The sequence below is a fragment of the Onychostruthus taczanowskii genome, unplaced genomic scaffold, assembly GCF_017590055.1.
Source record: "Onychostruthus taczanowskii isolate IOZ18803 unplaced genomic scaffold, ASM1759005v1 scaffold13, whole genome shotgun sequence".
NCBI classification, from domain to species: Eukaryota; Metazoa; Chordata; class Aves; order Passeriformes; family Passeridae; genus Onychostruthus; species Onychostruthus taczanowskii.
The window spans coordinates 281321-302002 of NW_024498462.1; the positions used below are offsets into that span (position 1 = coordinate 281321).

General features: G+C 52.3%; 3 protein-coding genes and 5 non-coding genes across 8 annotated transcripts; 7 read left to right on the top strand and 1 right to left on the bottom strand.

Moving 5' to 3' along the window:
• Window positions 1–888: 888 nt before the first annotated feature.
• On the bottom strand, window positions 889–7150 carry TRMT2B (tRNA methyltransferase 2 homolog B). Its single transcript, XM_041396701.1, has 12 exons — window positions 6899–7150; window positions 6103–6157; window positions 5522–5641; window positions 5008–5107; window positions 4789–4859; window positions 4197–4343; window positions 3977–4071; window positions 3236–3450; window positions 3025–3126; window positions 2736–2855; window positions 1739–1838; window positions 889–1158 (listed from the first exon to the last, which is right to left on the bottom strand). The coding sequence occupies exons 1-12, from the start codon at window positions 7063–7065 to the stop codon at window positions 1032–1034; spliced, it is 1419 nt and encodes a 472-aa protein (XP_041252635.1). The 5' UTR covers window positions 7066–7150; the 3' UTR covers window positions 889–1031.
• Window positions 7151–7856: 706 nt separating this feature from the next.
• LOC121331899 (40-kDa huntingtin-associated protein-like) lies at window positions 7857–9533 on the top strand. Its single transcript, XM_041396731.1, is given in 3 exon segments — window positions 7857–7930; window positions 8627–8853; window positions 8855–9533. Coding segments are annotated over 3 exon segments (723 nt in total). The 3' UTR covers window positions 9277–9533.
• A 1268-nt stretch (window positions 9534–10801) lies between these two features.
• Window positions 10802–20501, top strand: DKC1 (dyskerin pseudouridine synthase 1). Its single transcript, XM_041396405.1, has 13 exons — window positions 10802–10927; window positions 11475–11566; window positions 12083–12267; window positions 12720–12784; window positions 13320–13446; window positions 13878–14008; window positions 14929–15072; window positions 15516–15636; window positions 16351–16469; window positions 17465–17568; window positions 17976–18042; window positions 18657–18815; window positions 19174–20501. Exons 1-13 carry the CDS (start codon window positions 10817–10819, stop codon window positions 19240–19242), a joined length of 1494 nt encoding a protein of 497 aa, XP_041252339.1. The 5' UTR covers window positions 10802–10816; the 3' UTR covers window positions 19243–20501.
• LOC121331944 lies at window positions 12886–13132 on the top strand. The gene has a single exon (XR_005952079.1). It is a non-coding gene; the product is annotated as a small nucleolar RNA SNORD17 (small nucleolar RNA).
• Window positions 13717–13792, top strand: LOC121331947. Its single transcript, XR_005952082.1, has one exon. It is a non-coding gene; the product is annotated as a small nucleolar RNA SNORD83 (small nucleolar RNA).
• Window positions 14156–14290, top strand: LOC121331950. Its single transcript, XR_005952085.1, has one exon. It is a non-coding gene; the product is annotated as a small nucleolar RNA SNORA36 family (small nucleolar RNA).
• LOC121331945 lies at window positions 15861–16107 on the top strand. Its single transcript, XR_005952080.1, has one exon. It is a non-coding gene; the product is annotated as a small nucleolar RNA SNORD17 (small nucleolar RNA).
• Window positions 16755–16830, top strand: LOC121331943. Its single transcript, XR_005952078.1, has one exon. It is a non-coding gene; the product is annotated as a small nucleolar RNA SNORD83 (small nucleolar RNA).
• Window positions 20502–20682: the final 181 nt, after the last annotated feature.

A 20682-nucleotide genomic window follows, 5' to 3' on the forward strand; every position in this document is an offset into this window, starting at 1 on the left:
AAATCCTAAACACATGTATTTTGAGCCCCCATGGCTTGAGAACTGGTTGCTGTTATTATTCAAAGCTGAGGTCTGGAATTAAAAGTATGAAAAATCTCCTAGTTTTCTTGGGAGTTTATCAGCCTTGACTCAAAATATTCTGGGACACACAACACAAGGGAACTCTGCTCACTTAGACTCCCCTCCACATTACAGCAGCTTCATCTCTGGAAGAGCTGGAGAAATATAACAACACTGTAAGCAGGACTGGACATACAAAACAGAAGGAAAATTTTAATTAGCTATTGCAGAACATCCTGAAGAGGAAAAATATTGCAGCTGACATTTTCACAGGGCACTTCATACTTAGGCATCAGGAATCATTAGTGGAGAAGGGGGAGGCAGATGTGAAAAGAGAGACGCTGAAATCTGTTCTCTTTATTTCATATATAGAAAAACCTCCTTGTCGAAGCTGGTGCCTCCTCTGGGCAGGGACCCCAAGTAGGAATCCCTGGCTTTCACACTCTTCCAACTTAAATCTCCCACAACAGCTCTGACCAGTGGAAAATTAGACTCTGGTGTCTTCTCATTGTTCACTGGTTTGTGCAGAGTCTGTGGGTGAGAAGCCACCCACAGCCAGCCAGCGCTGGAAGTCCCGTGTCCTTTGTTAGGGACAAGGTCAGCGCCCATTCACGGCTCCTTGCCTGGGGCTCCAGCGATTTCCCACTATCCAGGGCACAACCTGCAGCTCGAACACCAGCTACAGATTCCTCAACATAGGGAGAGAGTCTTTTCCAGGCTGCTTTAACCAGCAGCCTGAGGTTTGCAGGGGAAGGAAGGGTGATGAAATGCTACAAAGAACCCTTTACCCCAGAAATCCAAGTAGATCTTTACAGAACAGTGTCGCTAGGCAACCCAAAGTAAGAGAAAAACCAAAATTATTTATTTTTATACAACTTCACAGAAAATAAGTTAAAATCCTAACTACATTAGCTCTTCAGGACAGGAGGAGGTTGCTTCCCAAGCTCTCAGAGCTCATTCCTGCCTCCTTGTCAGCGGGTGAACAGCAGCACCAGCTCACAATGAACAGTGTGAGGAAACATGTCAAAAGGAATAGCCATCACGGGGGCAAATGGCTCCCCTGCCAGCTTCTTCCGTGGGTCAGGTGGGCAGCACAGCCTGTGGGAAGCAAAGAGCATCCTTTAGACCAGTAGCAGAAGCCTTCCCACCACTAGTAACACAATCCAAGGGGAACCCACACAGGAGGTATCATGTGTTTGACTAACATTCCTCAGAATCTGCAGCTGACACTGGCTGAGGTGTGGAACCATCAATACTGAATCCCCAACCAGCTCTGAAAACCTCAGGGAGAAGCTGAACAGTCAGTGGCAAGTTCAAAGCTCCTTTTCTCACAAGCCATCCCAGCTGACACTCAATTTTCAGTTGTGCACTGCCTTTACGGCTGCCTGCAGACAGATTTATCACCTGGGTGTACCCCAGCTGAAGGCTGACCAGATAAAGCTACATGATTAACCCCTAAGCAGGTGACAAATCCTCTTAGCTTCCCTTTCTTGGAGAGGGCCAACCTTCCTGCAGCGAACCCCATGGACTCTGCATCTCACATCCAGATGTGCTTTTTATTTCAGAGAGATACACAATGTCATTGTGCCACGTTTGAATTATTTTCTGTTCCTCACTGATGCCTTGTCTGGACTTAACAGGGCCTGTCACTGAGCTCAAGAGAAAGGAGAGTGCTCACTCGAGGAAGTTCCTCATGGCTTCACCCTCTGGCTTGCAGGAGATGTAGAGCAGCCTGCGGATGCTCCTGCAGTTCCGGATGGCTCGAACGACCCTGTAGTCTGCAAAAACAAACAGCCTGCTTTCCTCCACCACCCTGAGCTCTCCAGAAGGAATGACTGCACAGCACCATAGAACTGTCAAAAATACAGATGCATATTCTGCCACGTTTTGTCTCAGATTAAGTCTCTCAGGAGGCCACGGGTGTGACCCACACTGCTGACAGCTCAGCCAGTTTGGCAGGCAGGGCAGAGCAATGGGACAAGTCCCTCTGCTTCCCAGGGGGTGAAGGATGAGAGAAAAAATGTTAATTAAGCAAAGGCATATAAAACCTTCCACACACACTTGTGAGAGTGCATCTGGGCACCAGGACCAGTGTGTGACTTCCCAGTATACACTCCAGGGGAGACCACTGAGAGAGTTTGAGGGCTGGGTTATTCAGCCTGAGGAAAAGAAGGTAAGCAAAGATCCATTTACTATCTCCAGGGACCTCATGAGGCATTACAGATGGGCATGAGAAGAGGATGAGAAGCAATAGATGTATGGCAGCAAGGGAAAATCCTGATTAAATATAGTAGGGAAAACATTTTCAGGAGAGGGGATACACCCTTGGACACATGCTAAACCTCAGCTAGGCTTTATATCCCTGTGCAACCTCATACAACTCTGAAGTTGGCCTTGCTATAGTTGGGAGATTGCACCACAGACCTCCAGAGGTCCCTTCTCACTTAAATAATTGTGTGAGCCTGTGAAAGATGGGAAAAGGATTAGAGCTAAAGAGAAAGCATGATGAAAGCACTGAAAACAGCAGACTTTATGGGATTTTAGCTGCTGCAACAGCTAAAACAAGAAACAAGAAACTAAGCAAGGGAAGGGTGTGGAGCCAGTATAACAGGTCTCACAGAACTTGCTCAAAACTCTCTGTTTACAAGATGAAAATAAATAGCATTTTCTCTCACGTAGGCCAGCCCGAGAAGGGTTCACAACAGCAACAAGCGGTCGGGCATCCTCCCACGATGCCAGGAGCTGTGGTAACACAGCCTCTGCCTTTCCACTGTGAAACTCACAGTTTGAGATCCCTGTGAAACAAAAAAGCAACCACATGAACTGAGTCTCACCAAGAGTTAGGTATAACATGAACCACCCTTTGCTGTGTGAAGGTAACTGGTTAGGGTCCCTCTGCTCACTTCTACTCTGATTTTTCAGCATTTAGTTTGAAACTTTTTGCCACAACAAGTCTGAGCTCACCATTGAATGCTGCATTCCACTCAGCATCCTCTATTGCCTTCTCCACCACCTCGACACCAATAACCTTGGACACTTGGTGAGCCAGAGAGAGACCAATTGTGCCTGGAAACAGGGGAAACAAAGAACTCCACACATTCATGCTGAAGAAACACGCCTTCACATAGCAAGGATCAGCTCTGGAATGCAAAGCTCTAGGAGCCCAGGACCCCACCTGTTCCACAGCAGATGTCAAGGAGGACAGTGTCCCCAGTAGCCTGGCAGAGCTCCCTGACTGCCTGGTACAGAACTTCTGCCCCAGCCGTGTTGACTTGGAAGAAGGCGTCTGGAGAGATGCGGAACTGCAGGCCGAGCAGCTCTTCCAAGATGTGCGGTGCTCCGTGCAGGAGCTGGTAGGGGGACTGCTCGTGGGAGCAGCGTGTCATGGTGCTGGCAGAGCACACAAAATACAGCTGTGAGAAGGCAGCAGAGAGGAGCTGGTTTCCATTGCCAGGGTGCCCAAGGGCAGCAGAGGATGGTTCATCCCCCCAGCAACTTACATTTCATGTGAGCCTTTCAACAAGATTAAAGCATTTTGATTCTTTGTAAGGGATCTGTGACTTGCATAGTCTAAATTTCATTAAAAGTATCAAAATGACTTAGCACAAGGCAGCATTCCTCAAGTCTATTCCCCAGTTTTGCTGCTAATGTTATTTACTGCTTTGGGATAGTCACTGAAAGTTTTTTCTTTAAGTTTCCCAGACTCATGATTCCCAGAGGTAGACCCATAGTGTGTTCAAATAAGTCTGGAAAAATAAAAGATGGGCCCAACTTAAAGCCACATCTTCAAGAGGGATGCAAACATCTCTCATTCTCTTCCAGCACACCCTGAACTGCTGGAATTTGAATTTGGCCAGAAAGGGTAGAAGAAGGAGGTGGCTTTGTTTCCACTCATTCCCCCTGCTGAGGCACTTACCTCTCTTGGAAATAAAGCGAAGTCAAGGCACAGACTGCTCCAGGCCCAGATGTGAAGAACTCCTTCAGCAATGCTTTCTGAGTAGCCAGTGCCTCCTGGCAAGAGTGAGAAAGGAAAAGCTGCCTCTTTGGGTACCCTGATTAGACCCCTCTCCCCAGCAGCACAGCCAGCAGGCTCAGCTCAGCCAGATGTGCCTCTTGCCCTGTCCCCACGCGCTCACCTGGCCCAGCTGCTGGGGGTGGAAGGTGATGATAGCCATGGTGTGGCCACAGCGGGTGGTACGCACCACGAGCTCTCGCCAGTGCCCACCTTCATGGAAGAGGATGCAGGAGTCCAGGGGGGAGTGACAGATGAACTCCTCGTAGCACTGAGGGGAGGGGAAATGGCACCTTTAGCACCATGAAGACAACGGCCCTGCTCTCAGCCCCCCCAGACAGGCAGCCCTCCCACCACTGTGCTCTGCTTTTTCTGTTTGATTTCAATACACTGGCTGAACGCCCTTTCCAGGCTCTTGAAAGACAAGGTGTTTTAATAATTTCAATTTGCAAGTCTTAAGCATTTTAATAGATTGGCAGGAATTCATTGTCACTTGATTAACTTCATTATTTGGCACACTTTATGGGCTGTAATATCAACATGTGAATTTATATAAAAGTATTTATCCATCAATCAGAATCAGGCATGAAAATTTCCAGAACATGAAAATGGACTTGAGAACACAGCATAATTAAAATTACAGTGTTCTCCCAAGTAAGAGTTATTGCAGTGTCCATATTCCACAGTGAAGGGACAGACATGACTTATTTATTTACCTGAGCTACTTGTTTGTGTTTTGAGGGTATGTTCTCCACATGGTTGGCTTTCACACAGACAATATTCCTTTCTGTAGAGAAATGGATAGGAATTTAACTGCTCTGGTTCAGGGCACGTAAACCACTGTAGCACCTGACATGATAAACTGTGGAGAGTCCTTTCCCCAGTTCCACAGCCCATGCCAGCAGTTTTCTCTGAGTTTCTTGTCCTGCACTGACCTCTGCCAGTTCCTACATACAACCCCACAGTTTTGGGGTTCCCATCTGGCCCTCGGTTCACAGAGAAAGTCGATTTGTTTCGGTAGCCGTTAATGATGGGCTGAGGGAGAAAAGAATGAAAAGCAAAGCCTTGGATTAAAAGAAAAAGCAATGGAGGAAAGCCAAATCCCAGTCTGGTTATTCTGTTGCCCACATGGGAAGATGTGTGTGAATGGGCAAAACACAGAAACACAGCTTGTGCACAAGAAGCCCAGTTCTGCCCCTTGGGGATAAGATGTGGCTCTCTGTGACAATGGTAACAGGTTTAACAGGGAGGCCTTAGGCACAAAAAGAGAGTTCCTAAGCACTGGGCTTATTTCACTCTTGGGCAGTCACAAACTGCAAAGCACAAGTTAGCAAGGACTGACTCAGACACACTCTCTGCAAGCAAATGATGCCCCCCATGAGACTCTGAGCTGTTGAGTAAGAGACTGTTCGTGGCTCAGAGGGAAGAGCATTTCCATGGGACACTCACCGAAGGAACTACAGGCTGCAGAGGACAGCAGAGCCCACCAGGTTTCTGTGCATCTATGCCCAGCTCCTCAAGACGAGATGCCAGTGTCTGCAAAATCTTCCTCTGGCTTTCATACTTTACCTGCAGAGGAGTTTTAAGGCAGAAACACTCTCACAGGACCACACGATGGTGGGCAGCTCTTCATCACCCACCTCTGAGGAGTCCAACAGAAGGGAAAACTGAAGTGAAAATATAGCCCCAGAGGAACTCTGCCCTTTTCATAACCACAGATGCTTGGAGAAACAGGAAGAGTGAAAAATCCTGTGTCTGTGGTCCCCAAATGCTGGCCTGGAACACTTTGTCTAACCTGAAGCCCAGTGGAGCAGAGCAGTCCCACAGAGGACGGGATCACTGTGCAAATGCCCATCTCCTGTACTACAAGGAATCTCCCAGTTCTATCCTTCACAACAGCAGGATTAAAGCAGCAGTAAATGGGGTCTGAACAGTTTGCAGCATTAAGATGCTAAGGACTGCTGCTCAAGCGGATAGGAGGGACAGTTGGGGCAACACAAGGGAGAAAAGTCTGTGTAAACACATCTTACCTGCAGCTGCTCTTGGTAGGGAAGTCTCCACAGTGGCGTCACTGCATTTGCTAACCTGGAAAGCACAAGGCAGTGCCCAGAGCTACTTGAGTCCTCATTCCTATGGCATAACATCCCTGTCAGCTACTTCATGGGCAGGACTGTTCTGGTGTGAGCTCTGCACCAGGCTGTGAACATCCAGACTCCCAGGGAACCACAGTGGAATGCACAGTGTGTGTAGCAGGAGGGAATTTCAAGCTGCTCAGTCTCACTGACCCGGCCGCCCACACAGAAGTGGTTTAGAGATAAACCTCAGAACTTGCCACTACTCATATCCAAAGCAGAACAAGCGAGAACAAAACACATATAAACTGGTTAAAAAACGCCCAAACATACATATCCTAAAAAGACCCCCAAAGCAGAGGTGAGGCTGATATGATTCAAGCACTCATAACTGAGTCTCTGAGCCCATTGGGAACACCATCTCACAGCTGGATCAGCTGCAGCTATTCCTTACCTACGATTTTTGCAGCTACTTCCAAAGCACCCAGTGACAACTACTCTGAAGTCCAGGACTGCAAATCAAATGGACTATCACTTTTTGCTTGCGAATATGACAACTTATCTGCTCCTTTCCTCTCAGAACTGTTCATTTGTGCTCTCCACTATCCCCTCCCCAGGCCAGACTCCAGGAAAACAAGCCGAGCCCTGGCTCTTCTATTCCTACCGGGTGCAAGTAAACCCCCAACCCGCCACGTTCACAGCTTTACGTGCTTGCTGCTTTGAAAGAACGCTTTTCATTTCGGAAAAGCCGTACCTCTCCTCCCAGGAAGGCTCTGGCAGGCTGCAGCTCACCCTGGCCTTTCCCCTCCGCTCCCGCGCTGTCGCTGTGCTTGCCAGCAGGCTGCGGGGCGGCGCGGGCAGGGCGAGCGGCGGCGGCCGGAGGCGGCAGCGCGGCGGCCGCAGCGCCCAGCACAGAGCCATGGCGGCTGCCAGCGGCGGCTGGGGAGCCGGGCAGCGACAGGGACCGCCCAGGGCAGCGACAGGGACCGCCCCGGGCAGCGACAGCGACCCGCCCCGGGCAGAGACAGGGAGCGCGCCGGGCAGAGACAGGGAGCGCGCCGGGCAGCGACAGCGACCCGCCCCGGGCAGCGACAGGGACCCGCTCTGGGCAGCGACAGGGGCCGCAGGGACCCGCCCCGGGAAGGGACAGGGAGCGCTCCGGGCAGCGACAGAGACCCGCCCCGGGCAGCGACAGGGAGCGCTCCGGGCAGAGACAGGGAGCGCTCCGGGCAGAGACAGGGAGCGCGCCGGGCAGCGACAGGGAGCGCTCCGGGCAGCGACAGGGAGCGCCCAGGGCAGCGACAGGGACCCGCTCCGGGCAGGGACAGGGAGCGCTCCGGGCAGGGACAGGGAGCGCCCAGGGCAGGGACAGGGAGCGCCCAGGGCAGCGACAGGGACCGCGCCGGGCAGGGACAGGGAGCGCCCCGGGCAGGGACAGGGACCGCGCCGGGCAGGGACAGGGAGCGCCCAGGGCAGCGACAGAGACCCGCCCCGGGCAGCGACAGGGAGGGCCCAGGGCAGCGGCACGGGCGGAAGGGGCGCGGTGAGAGCCCAGGGCCCGGCCCCGCGCTGGGAGGGAGGGCTGAGCTTTCAGCCCTGTGCCGGTCGGACACAAAGTGTCACAGCAGCACCGTGGCCGCGCTGAGCAGGCCTGGGACAGACGGAAGGCTCAGTGCCAGCTGCCAGCGAGCCTGGCCGATGGGATACCCAGGATGGCGGTGTGGCTGCCATTCACCTCGGCTCGCACGGTGCGTGCCGTTGGGTTCATGTGCTCATACGGACAGGAGTGCGAACAGCCTTTCCCAGCCAGCCCCGGCCGTGCCTCCAGCAGCTGCCCAGCGAGCAGCGGGGAGCAGGCAAGCACACGTGCTGCCATGTTCACCTAGTCTCTCCATCACGAAATATTTTCAGCGCTGGAGATTTTCCGAGTCAGACGTGGCTTATTTGTTTAGGAACCCAAAGAGTTCTCGTGTCCAAGTGTTTACCTGTCACCCTTTGATGTCACCTAAAATTCCTGCCGCCACGCATCCTTTGGCCAAGGAGCTCACCCACCACTTGCTACCATTTGGGTGAATTGTTCTTCTGTGAACCTGGCTGCTGCGGTTTCCCCCAAGAGCTCCAGAGCTTGACCCTCTCCCTGCCCTGCCCGGTCCGGTCCGGTCCCGGTGGGGCTGGAGTAGGAGCGCGGGTCCTCCACTCCGCAAGAGGGCGCCACACAGTTAAGGCCCACTGCATGCCGGGGGCGGTGTTCGCCGCGCTTAGCCACGCCCCATGGGCGGGGCCTGTGCCGCATAGCCGCGCCCATCATGGGCGGTGACAGCTGCGATGCGCGGTGTGCAGTAGTCGTGCCCTCGCCACGCCCCACTACCACGAGACGCCGGCACGGGCGCCGATTGGCCGGCGGCGCGGGGCGGGGCGGGCGTTGATTGGCCGGCGGCGCGCGGCGGAGCGCGGCCCGGCGAGGCGCGTCAGTTCCGCGCAGGGCCCGCGATGCTGTCGGCGGGCNNNNCGGCGATTTCCTGTCGCGGTACCGGCTGGTGTCGGCCAAGCTGCGGCGGCGGTTCCTGCGGAAACCGAACGTGGCGGAGGCGGCGGAGCAGTTCGCGGCGCTGGCGCGGGAGCTGCGCGCCCAGGAGAGCCTGCCCTACGCGGCCTGGTGCCAGCTGGCCGTGGCGCGCTGCGCCCAGAGCCTGTTCCACGGCCCCGCCGAGGCGGGCCGGGCTGGGCGGGGCGGCCGGGGCCGGGGCCGCGCCCGGCGGCGCCTTCCTGGACGTGCTGGCGCGCTGCGAGGTGTCGCGGGTGCTGCTGCTGCTCCTGCTGCAGCCGCCGCCCGCCAAGCTGCTGCCCGAGCACGCCCGCACGCTGGAGCAGTACTGCTGGGAGGCGCCCGACGGCGGAGCGGGCGCCGGGAGCGGCTCCGGGACGGGCGGGGCGCTGCCGCCGGCCGCCAGCTACCTGCCGGCCGAGCTGTTCCTGCTGCTGCAGTCGGCAGTGCTGGCCTGCCAGGAGAAGGACGCGGAAGCGCTGAAGGCGCTGCAGGCCGAGCTGTGGCCGCTGCTGAGCGCCGAGCAGAACCATCTGCTGCACCTGGTGCTGCAGGAGATGCTGAGCCCCGCCGGACAGGGGCTCTGAGCGCCGCCGCCCGCGGGGACTGCTCGGACTGGTCGCTTCAGCCGGTGCCAGCACAGACTCTATTCCGTTATTTATTTTTAATACGAGTTGAAGTAATGGTTGGTGAGAGAATGCGTTCATCTACATGTTCGCCTTGTGTCATAGTAAACTGCTCACTGTATGTGCTGAAAGTTGTCGTGCTTGGAAGAAGTGTAGCCTTAAAGCAGAAAGGCCATTTCAGGGCAGAAGGAAGCTTTTCATTAAAAGACTGGCTGCAATTTGCATGTGTTGGAGGATTTGGGTATCTATGAATCAAATGTTGTTAGAGTTGCTTTTTCTGAAAAATCAAACAAAAACTCCGTATAAAAATAGGGTTTTAATTTTTCCCCCTCCTGAAAACAACTGGCACTGCAGCCAACACGAGGCCCTCAGTTTTGTGGTGGGTGAAAGGAGCCGGGCACTGACCTGCAAGTGGGGTGATGGTGGTTTGACTGCAGTCTCTGTAGCAGCTGTTAACCCAGAGAACTGAACCTGCACTGTGGCAAATCCACTTCATCTCAGGGGATTTGGGAAGGGAATTAATGATGGAGATGGTGGTTACAGGAGTTATTGGAATGTGGGCTATTTGTTTAATTCTTTTCACCTGTTATCTGTCTGCTCTTGGGCATTTCTGTCTCTTGCTTTCTGCTTCTTGGGGTCTGTAGGTGAAGGCAGCTGGTCTTTAGGAGGGGAAAAGCCCTGCTGTCTTTGGTGCGCTCACCTGTTGGGTACAGGCTTTGCTAAATTCCAGCAGTGCTAATATACAACCTCAGGCAGGGCAGGCTTTATCCTGGAGGCTGGAGATGTCCCGGGGATGAGTGTTGGGTGGATAAAGAGCAGTTCCAGGGTACCCAGCCACTGGTGAGTGAAACAAACGCTCTCAGCCAGCACTTCCAGAGACCCTGCAGAGGCTGAGGCTTTTGGAAAGCAGGCAATCCCGTTTGTACACCTGGGAGACAAGCCAGAGCTTAGAGGTAATTGTGTTAAACAGTGCTTTTATGTTTGGGTCTGGAGACAACAGTTTTTTCAAACGCTTTTCCAGTGTTTTTCAAGTGTTTTTCACCTTCCACACTTAAAGAATTTGCCGTTTTCCCCTCTCAAATGCAAACAGAGACGCTGTTAATTTTAACAAGCCTTAATTACCACAACCCTCTCGTGCCAAGGTGAAATGGCAGCTGAGAAAGGCTCGGACCCTACTGGATGCTATTTTATGGCTAAGTTCGCCGCGGATGCGCCAGGCCGAGAGGCAAAGCTAGCAACCCATGCGACGAAATTCCTTACGTCCGCGTGCTGTCCAAACCCCACAGGCGGAGCTGCGACCGGAGCTGCAGCTCCGCGGCGGCGCCGGGGGCGGCGCGAGGGCGGCGGAAGGGGCGCGGCGCGGGCGGTGCCGGTGCCGGTGACGCGGCGCGCGNCGCTCCGTGCCGGCGGCAGCGCGGCCGCCCCGCGTGGCGGCGGCGGAGCCTCCCGGGCCACGTGGAGAGCGCGGCGGGAGCGCGGCCCGCCGGCTTCCCCCTCGCTGATGCCGCTTAACTTCACCCCCCAGGACATCCAGCACACCGAGGACTTCCTCATCAAGCCCGAGTCCCGCGTGGCCCAGCTGGACACGTCGCAGTGGCCCTTGCTGCTGAAGGTAGGGCGGGCTCCGCGCGGCCTCGTGGCCGCTCCGCGTTGGCGCTGCTTTGTGCTCGGCCCCGGAGGTGTAACCCGGCCCCGGAGGTGTAACCCGGCCCCGCGGCGGGCAGCGGCGCACGTGGTGCTCTGCCCGCAGAAACCGCCTTACAGCCTCCCTCCAGCTGTACCGGTTAAGTTTTGTGAGTTTTCCGTACTTCGGAAAGATCCCGCCGTATTTCTGGAGTTTTTTAATTTGGGTCTGACCGTGGCCTGTGCTGTGTGTAGGCTTCCAGGTTGCTTCTGCTGAGTTTCTGGGGAATGTTTGCTTTATCCTGCATTGTCGATGCATATATTGTGCTGCTTCCCATCTACTTCAGTCCAGGATTTTTATTTTTCTCTATTTTTTTAGAATAATATCGTGGTTTCATTGTTGGGTCATTTTCATTTTGGAGGTGGCTCTATCACTTAAATCAGACCTGGTGTATGTGGGGAGATGTACTGCAGCACAGCAGCACTGAGATCCAGGGAGCTTAAAAAGACTGGTAACTTCTGCTTGGATTTTGTAGAACTTTGACAAGTTAAATGTGAGGACAGCACACTACACGCCTCTTCCTTCTGGTGCTAATCCCCTGAAGAGAGAGATTTCTGACTATGTTAGGTGAGTGCAATACAGCCAGAGTGGTTTATTTTTCTTTCACAGTTAACACCTTCAAAATATTTTCTGTCTGGATTCCCCTTGTACCTTTCTTCTTCACTCAGTGCCTTGCCACAATCAGTAAACATTTAAATAGGACCCACTGGTCTCTCCCTGTAAAGTTTTCTTTATTTTGGGGTTGTAGAAGGTCTGTGGATGAACATGCAAACCACCTAAGGAATTCTCTGGGGTCTTCAGAAAAGTCCATTGGCCTGCTGGGCTTTGAAACTGCTTGGAGTTCTTAGAATTTAGTGTTTTTTTTATAAGTGTAGGGGAGAATTCCTTGCCCATGGATTATATCACCTGTTGTGCATGGAGCAGCTCAATGTGAGCTTACTGAGAGCTGCTGGGAGGCTCGTTGCTTATGTGGCTGTATAGAAACACATTTCTTCACAGCCAGGACAGTATTTCAGAGTTACTGCACTGTTGCCATGTGTGCCCTGGTGCTTAGCTCCCATTCTCTGCCGTTTTGCACCCCAGGTCTGGCTTTATTAACCTCGACAAACCCTCCAACCCATCCTCTCACGAGGTGGTTGCGTGGATCCGGCGCATCCTGCGAGTGGAGAAGACAGGGCACAGTGGCACCCTGGACCCCAAGGTGACTGGGTGCCTCATCGTGTGCATCGAGAGGGCCACACGGCTGGTCAAATCTCAGCAGAGCGCAGGTTTGTCTGATGCTCGGGGCCATTTGCACTGACTGGGATGTGTGAAGTGCTTTTGGAGACAAAATGGAGGTTTCTAAGACTTCAAAAGGCCAATTTTAGTGTTCAGTGCCTTGACATTAAGAGTTATTCGAAGCCACTGAGGACACATCCGTGTTGTCTCAGGTGGTTTTTTCATTGCTTCTCTGGTGCTTGGGCTGTTACAAGTCAGTGAAGACACGTCTGACATGGTTTAATGTACCAGTTGAACTTAGGGCTTCAGCCTCTGCTAGTCCAGAGAAGAAATAAGTGCCACTTAGATTTATTTCCCTGGGAAAAAAAACAACTCTGTAATAAACCATGCCCATTTCCTAGAAGAGGTGGTAGGATTTCAGGGTGGCTGTTAAGCAGGGTGGACCTTGAGGTCAACAACAAATGCCAGTGGCCGTTCCTGACTGCTCTTGTCATTCTTTCAGGCAAAGAGTATGTGGGAATTGTTCGGCTGCACAATGCCATTGAAAGTGAGGCTCAGCTGGCCAGGGTAAGTCTCACGTGCTCTTAGCCATGCTGGCATCTGGCATGCAGGGTGCTGGGCACTGCTGGGAGATGAGAGGCCAGGAATGGAGCTCAGGTGTGCTGTGTGTGAGGTGATGACACAGTTTATCCATTCTCTGAGTGCAGTGGAGCTGCCCTCCTGCAGCACCCCAGCTCCTGTTCTAGGCTCTGGGTGCTGTGCAGCCTCCAGGCATCCTGCAGTGTGCCAGTGTCCTACTGGGGGCTGCTGGGATGTGTGGCTGGCTGCCTGCAGGAGGGGAGCAGTGCTGGCAGGGTTGGAGCCCCTCTTTGGGGGCTCCATCCTCACTGGGACGAGTCACTGGTGTCTGATCACATGCTGCCATCTAATGGAAAAATCCTGGCTGTGTTCACTGGATCTTGACCACATCACTGGCTTGGATTTGCTGTATTAAATATGGCATCACCAAGTCAGGATAAACCTTGTGGTTTCTCACTCTTGGAAGTGGGCACAGTTGCTGCAGACTCCAGGTGTTAACTGTTGCTTCTCCTTCCTCCCTCAGGCCATAGAAACCCTGACAGGTGCCTTGTTCCAGCGGCCCCCCCTCATTGCTGCTGTCAAACGACAGCTGAGAGTCAGAACCATCTACGAGAGCAAGCTGGTGGAGTATGATCCTGAGAGAAGATTAGGTAAAACAGGGCTTTCCTGCCTTCTTCCTACAAAACTGACAACTGATAAAATTTTCTGTGAAATTAGCTTTTTTTCTGTGAAAAAAATTTTTTTTGTGAACATTTTTTTCTGTGAAAATAAATCTTTCTGTGAAATGGGTGTCTGCTTTTGGCAGATGTCTTAAGATCTAAATCCTCCCATTGTCCAGCAGTAACTGCTTCATGCCTTTCTTTGGTGTGCTGGGAAGCAAATCCCATCTCTTTCTGTTCTGCTGCACCCTTCACAGAAGAGCCAAATGATGTCAATTAGATGGCATTAGCTCTCAGGGCAAAGATGACCTTCATCTATCACCCCATGCTGATGGCTCTGGGAAGGGCTGGGCACACAGCTTCTCTTGAAGGATGTGGTTTATTTTCTGCTTAAAAACCCTTTGTGCTGTCGTGCCTTTCAGGTATCTTCTGGGTGAGCTGTGAAGCAGGCACATACATCCGAACCCTGTGCGTGCACCTGGGGCTGCTGCTGGGCGTGGGGGGCCAGATGCAGGAGCTGCGCCGAGTCCGCTCGGGCATCCTGGGAGAGACGGTACGGTGGCACCTCACACGGTGCCAGCCCCCTTGAAACTGTCACAACTGCAGCAGCTCCTTGGGACTCTGAGTTTTGCAGTGTTAGGAGGAGGTCTGTGAATGGCCCCCGGGCAGTGGGAGCTGTTGCTGTGTGTGGATGGTCTGTAACCAAAGTGTTGAGTTCAGTTCAGGATGTTGCTCCTGTTCTGGTAATTAAACTTTGGGACAGTGAGTGACTGGGAAGTGCACTGTGGTGGCTGAAAGTTTGTTTTATGTCACCTGTGTTTCTCAGCCTACAGACCCCAGTGTCCCTTGAGTTCAGGAGTGTGAAGTGGCTGCTTGGAGTCAGCACAGCTCAGGGAATGTGGTTCATTGGAATGGGCCTGGGAGGTGCAGTCTTGAGATCTTGGACACTTGTACAGTCTTTTCACTCTGGTCATAGACAGATCCTGCTGCTGGTCCAAACTCCAGAACTAATTTATTTCTTTGCAAAGCAGCAGTATCAGAGTGCAAATGCTCCCCCACCCATCTGTGCTCTTAGCTTTGTAATCACTGGGTCATTTATGAATTCCAGGTGTTGGGTGCTCACAGTTGCCTCAGAATTTATTCCCTGTCACAGGTTAAAGAGCTGGTTAATTTAGATTTCTGCTCACTAACCTTTGTCTAGGAGCCCCAGGAATTTAAGTTAGATCATATTTAAGAGTTTCATGTGGTCAGACCTTAGAGTGTAGGTCCAAATGCTGTCTGAGATTAGGAAGGTGAGAGTCTGGTAGCTCAAGCCAGGCTGACCTCAAGCTGCTGATGGAAAGTGTTTCCTCTTTCAAGTTGTGTTTTCATGCTTGTGGTGGGCATCTGGTTCCACTCCCTTTTTCAAACACTGTTTGCTGTTGGACTTCAGCTATTCTCTGTGCATGTTTCAGTGGGGATTTGCCTTTGCAGGACAACATGGTGACCATGCACGATGTGCTGGACGCCCAGTGGCAGTACGACAACCACAAGGATGACAGCTACCTGCGAAGGGTCATCCTGCCCCTGGAGAAGCTGCTGACTTCACACAAGAGGCTCGTCATGAAAGACAGTGCAGTGAGTTCCTGAGGCAGTGCCAGGGGACAGACAGACAGACACTGCAGTGTCCCCTGACTTGTGCAGCTGGTAGAACACGGGGGTCAGCAGCTATGTGATGTCTGGTGCTGTCCTGATGGTGACTTGTGTAGAACCTCATGTGGGCTGCTGCCAGAGCAACACTGAGATGCAGGAGCCATGAATTAAATGACAGGATCTGCTCTCCTCACTTGAGGAGGATGCTGATGGTTTTGAGAGATCTGCCGCACCTGTTGTTTGCTGTGATAGGTGCTTTGCTTTCTCCTTCCAAAGCTCCCAAGTTTTATATAGTGGACAAAAATGAGTTGTTACTTACGGATGATAATGCTGGGATGATAATGGCAGTGGGAAGCTAAAAATTAGAGACACTTCATACTTTGATTCTCATAATAACTTCTAAGCCCTCCCATTCTCTACGTTTTCAGGTTAATGCCATTTGCTATGGAGCCAAGATCATGCTGCCTGGTGTTCTGCGGTATGAGGATGGCATTGAGCTTAATCAGGAGATTGTTGTCATCACCACAAAAGGAGAAGCCATCTGCCTAGGTAGGAAATGCTCCTTCTCCTTGTGTCCAGCTAACTGCAGAAATAACAGACTGTGTGACAGTAAAGGCACCACAAATTAGTTTCTCTGTGCACAAGGTTTAATTAGTGCTTCCTGATGGGGAATGTGGGCCCAAGGCAGCTGGTTTTGGGCAGGATGTTAAGCAGTGGCTGATCAGTTCTGGTCCAGGGGTTCAGCAGCTGTGTGATGCTCAGGTGTGCTGTGTGTGAGGTGATGACACAGTTTATCCATTCTCTGAGTGCAGTGGAGCTGCCCTCCTGCAGCACCCCAGCTCCTGTTCTAGGCTCTGGGTGCTGTGCAGCCTCCAGGCATCCTGCAGTGTGCCAGTGTCCTACTGGGGGCTGCTGGGATGTGTGGCTGGCTGCCTGCAGGAGGGGAGCAGTGCTGGCAGGGTTGGAGGCCCTCTTTGGGGGCTCCATCCTCACTGGGACGAGTCACTGGTGTCTGATCACATGCTGCCATCAGGCATATGACACCTCCTGGTAGATCAGTGCAAAGGGACTCCAGCAATGGCCAGCTTGACTTGAAAGGGTGTCCATTGTAACCAGGGTCTTCAGAGAAGCTGTGTGACAGTCAGTGAGTCCTTGGGGTGACACTGGTGGGGGGTGTTGCTCGTCTTTGTGCTGATAGGGGCAGAACAGGCTGTCACAGTTCTGCTCTCCAGAAGTTACTGACTTCCATGCCTGCTTCTGCAGCCATTGCCTTGATGACCACAGCAGTCATTTCTACGTGTGACCATGGTGTTGTGGCAAAGATCAAGAGAGTGATCATGGAGAGAGACACATACCCCCGGAAATGGGGGCTGGGTCCCAAGGTGAGTGCTGCTGTGGGCCTGGGGTCGGTCCCAGGGCACTGGTGGGAGCCCAGCCATTGGGATGGGGGGCTCTGGGACCCTTGGGCACAGCTGTGCTTGTGTCTTGCTGTAATTCTGCTGTGGTCTCCTGGAGCTATGATGGTGGCAGTTCCCAGTGCCAGGGCTGTGGCAGCCCAGTGTAGGTGGGAGTGAGGCTTTCCTTCCCAAAAGAGCCTGGGGGGCACTGCTGGTGTTCAGGCATGGGCTCCTCAGATCTGTGCAGCACCAGCCCTCCTCTGGGGAAGAGCCAAATGATGTGAAGTGGATGGCATTAGCACTCTGTGCAAAGATGACCTTCATCCATCACCCCATGCTGATGGCTCTGGAGGGGCTGGGCAGGAGCTGCTTTTCTTTCTGCTGCAGCACTGCTTAAATGCACACTAAACTGAGCCTGAAGGAGAGGAGCAGTGGGAACACCCCACTGGGTTCCTCTCCCACCTCAGGCATGTGGTAGTAGCTCAGCTGCAGCCAGGCTGGCCTGATGCAGGTTGGACTCAGAGCTCTGTGTCAAGTTGCAGTGGCTCATCCCATTCCTGTGGTTCAGGTGAAAGCTTTGGGGCTGCCGACACATCTCTCACGTGGCAAAGGTGAGGTAATACAGGACAGTTCAAGCATTTTGGAGTCCTTTGCAAAACCTCACAAACAATTGGTCCAGCTCAAATGCTGCAGGTCATTAAGCTGGAAAAACCCAGTCAAAGATCCAGACTCCATGATGTACAGGTGTGTTACTGTTGCTGTGGCTCCCCCAAAAATTAGCCATTATTGACTGATAAAGATGCCTCTTGTCTGAGATTTAGGCTTCTGTGCAGGGGATGTTCTGTCTCATTTGTTTTAAGGTTCATGAACAGTGGTAAATAGATAATGCTGTAGTTGTTGGCTTGTAGCTGATGCCCTCTTGGCTTGAGGGAGGATTTTTCCTACCTGGAGCTGCAGTTTGACTTGTACTTTGCTTTCAGGCCAGTCAGAAGAAGATGATGATCCAGAAGGGTCTGCTGGACAAGCATGGAAAGCCCAATGAGAGCACACCAGAGTCCTGGAAGATGGAATATGTGGATTACAGGTGGGTATTGGGTGTGTGGCTCCCACAGGGTTGTTCAGAGGGGACCAAGGGCTGGGCTGGATGCTGCTCTTTGTGCATGGATCTTGTTAGCTTGGCCTGTGGGGATACAGTTGCATTTCTGGAGTTGTTGCTCTTGGGCAGTGTTGGAAGGAAAGGCCCTGAGCAGACAGTTATCCCTTTTTAGCCTGCTGTGGTTTTAGAGGGAGTCAGTCTGCTAAATGAAATGGGGGAGGCCGTGCTGTTGCCCAGCCCAGCTGGCCCTGGTGCAGGCTGCAGGTCTCCCCTACACCAACTTCCCCCCCAGCTCCTGGGGTTACAGACCCTTGTGAGGGGACAGGGATTTGTACCAGTCCAGAGCAGCATGAGGCAGTGACTGTCCTGTGCAACACTGGGATGTTTTCTTTCAGGGATACTTCCAGGAAAGAAGCAGCTGCTGATCACCAAGCTGTTTCAGAGGTGGACAGGGCAGCAAAGGTGAGTATTGCCAGTGCTCTCTGGCTCTTACTTTATGTCCCTGTTATTCCCATTTTCTGCACATACCTTGCACCTGCATTTTGGTCCAATGATGATTTTTAGTCCAGGGCCTTCCATGCCCTTTGCTGGGCACAAGGTCAGTGCCCATTCACAGTTCCTTTCCTGGGACTCCAGCAATTTCCCACCACCCAAGGCAGGATTTGCAGCTCAGACACCAAGCTACTGGCCCTGGGCATGTTCTTCAACACAGCACAAGAAAATACATTGTATGGAGCCACAACGGAGATTTGTTGTGCCAGAGAACCTTTTTGGAGACTACAGAGAGCTGCAGAAATGTCCATGCAAGAGTTGCACCTAAAATTCCCTAACTCAGGGTTTTTGCATGCCCTTGGAAAGGTGCAGCAGTGTTTTAAACTAATATTTGGGATACAGGAAACACTGAGGAGTACAGGGGTCAGTTCTGGCAGAAGCAAATCCTAGACAGTGTATGCTGGAGAGTCTACAAGTCACCCTGTTGGTAAATGAAGTTGTATTGAATCAGGCAGTCAGTTTTCCCCTCTCCTGAGCTCTCTTGGAAGGTGTTGGTGTGTCTGACAATGTGATTCCCCCAACAGAGAAAGAGAGACTCCGAGAGTGAAAACGAGGAAGCTGTGACCCCACCATCCCCTGCCACCCCACCACCAGAGGAGCTGAGCAAAAAGGAAAAGAAGAAGAGGAAGAAAGAGAAGAAGGCCCAAGAGGCAGCTGAGAGTGGGGGAGAACAAATGGAGAGGGTATGTAATGGGGTACTGCCATGGTGTGGTCCCACCATGGCAGAGATTGCTGTCTGTTCCTAATCACCTCCAGGATTAATGCAGCAGCCTGCAGTGTGTGTTCACGGAGTGCCAGGCTTTCCACAGCAGAGAGGGGTGTTCTAGAGGTGCATTTTAAACTGAACTGGTGGTTGGAGATAGGGCAGGTGGCCCAGGACAGTTGGTGGGTTCCTGCCAGGTCACCTGTGTGCTCTGGTGCCCTGTGGGAGGATGGTGCTGGAGTGTGCCATGGAGAGCCTGCACTGTTTGCTGTTATACTGAAATGGGCAGTGGGGGATTCCTTTTTGATGGCTTTCTGACCTTCCCAACCTCTCCACAGACCAGTGAGAGCAGCAGTAAGAAGAAGAAGAAGAAGAAACAGAAGGAGGTAGAAGAGAGCTCGGACTAAGCAGCTGGGTCTGTCCAAAGCAGGCACTCTCATCAGTGTAAGGAGGGAGGAGTTTTAGGCCTTGAGAAGAGGACTGGCTGCATGGCAGAGGAGCCAGCAAGCTCAAGTTCTTTTCTGCTGTTTATACGAGTGAGTGGGTGTTTGTCCTGCTCAGGTGCCCCTCCTCATCCTGTTTTAAGGGTTGCCAGAGGAGCAGGGTGCCTGTCCTTGCACTGGATTGATCTCTAAAGCTGAGCACCATGCTGCCAACAGAAGTGGTATCTTCAGGGAAATTGTACTTTCTGGCTCTTCCTTGGTCTCTGTTTCCACCTAGTGAGGGTGGAATAATCTTTCTGCCCCCTCATGTACTGCCTCTTTCTTCCTTTTCTCCCAAGGCTGAGGCTGTTACCTGACAGTTAAAGAATGTGTTGCTTCCTGGAGGAGTGGCTTTGTCACAGCCCATGTGAATGGATTCCCATGGGGACAGATCACTTATTTCTGAAGGACTGTTTTGTTTTAACCTGGCCACATGCTTGGCTTCATCTTCAGTTAAATGAGAACAAATAGTCCACTCAGATTGTTTTTCACTCCTTTTTTGACCTTTATCATGAAAGGATTAGAGAATTTAATTCCTCCTTTTTGCTTATAGCACGAGGACGTGCTTGTTCATGGTGTGCTGATTCCCAAGCCCAGCAGCCTCAGTGACTTGGGCAGTGTGTCCCTTTTGCTGGCTCTTTGCTCTTCTCTACCCCTTTGTTGGACTGCTTTTGGTTTCCTGGCCTGGTTCTGATGCCCAGTGTGCTCCGAAGGCTGGAGGTGGGGATGTGGCTGGAGGGCAGGAGGTGAGCAGGAGGTGATGACATGTTCTTCATGCTGCTGGGACTGGAGTCTCCTGAGGAAAAGCTCTGCCAAGGGGCACTGGCTGTGGGCTTGAACGGTTTCAGATAAATCTGTTGCTAACCTATCTGGAATGACTTCTGAGGGCAGAAGGTCTCTCCTCTGTCACAGGGGTAGTGCTGAGCCAGAATTTAGTTCCTTTTAATAAGGAAGGACCCCAGGCTGCTCTGAGTTTCATCCCTGCAGAGATTCTGTTAACTGTTGGTTTAACCTCGTGCATTGCTTTAGTCTTAATGGTCTATCCTCCCCTCCAGTGCTGGAGATGCAGGCAATGGGGACAGCAGCTGGTGGGTGTTACTTGAGCACATTAAAAAAAAAATGGTCCATTTTTATTTACTCTTTTTTACAAAAAATAAATAAAACTTCCCGTTTTGAACAGGTGATTTTCTTTCTCCTTTGGCTCCTCCCAAAATGTCAGTGGCATTCATGGGGCAGATTTTACCACATAGCCAGCCTCTGCTCCTCTCCTGAAGAAGCTTCTGGAGCAGAGAAATGGTCATGTTGATGAGCCTTTGTCATTGCTTTATCAGTGCCCAGCCTGAGAGGTAAAACACCAGCCATGGC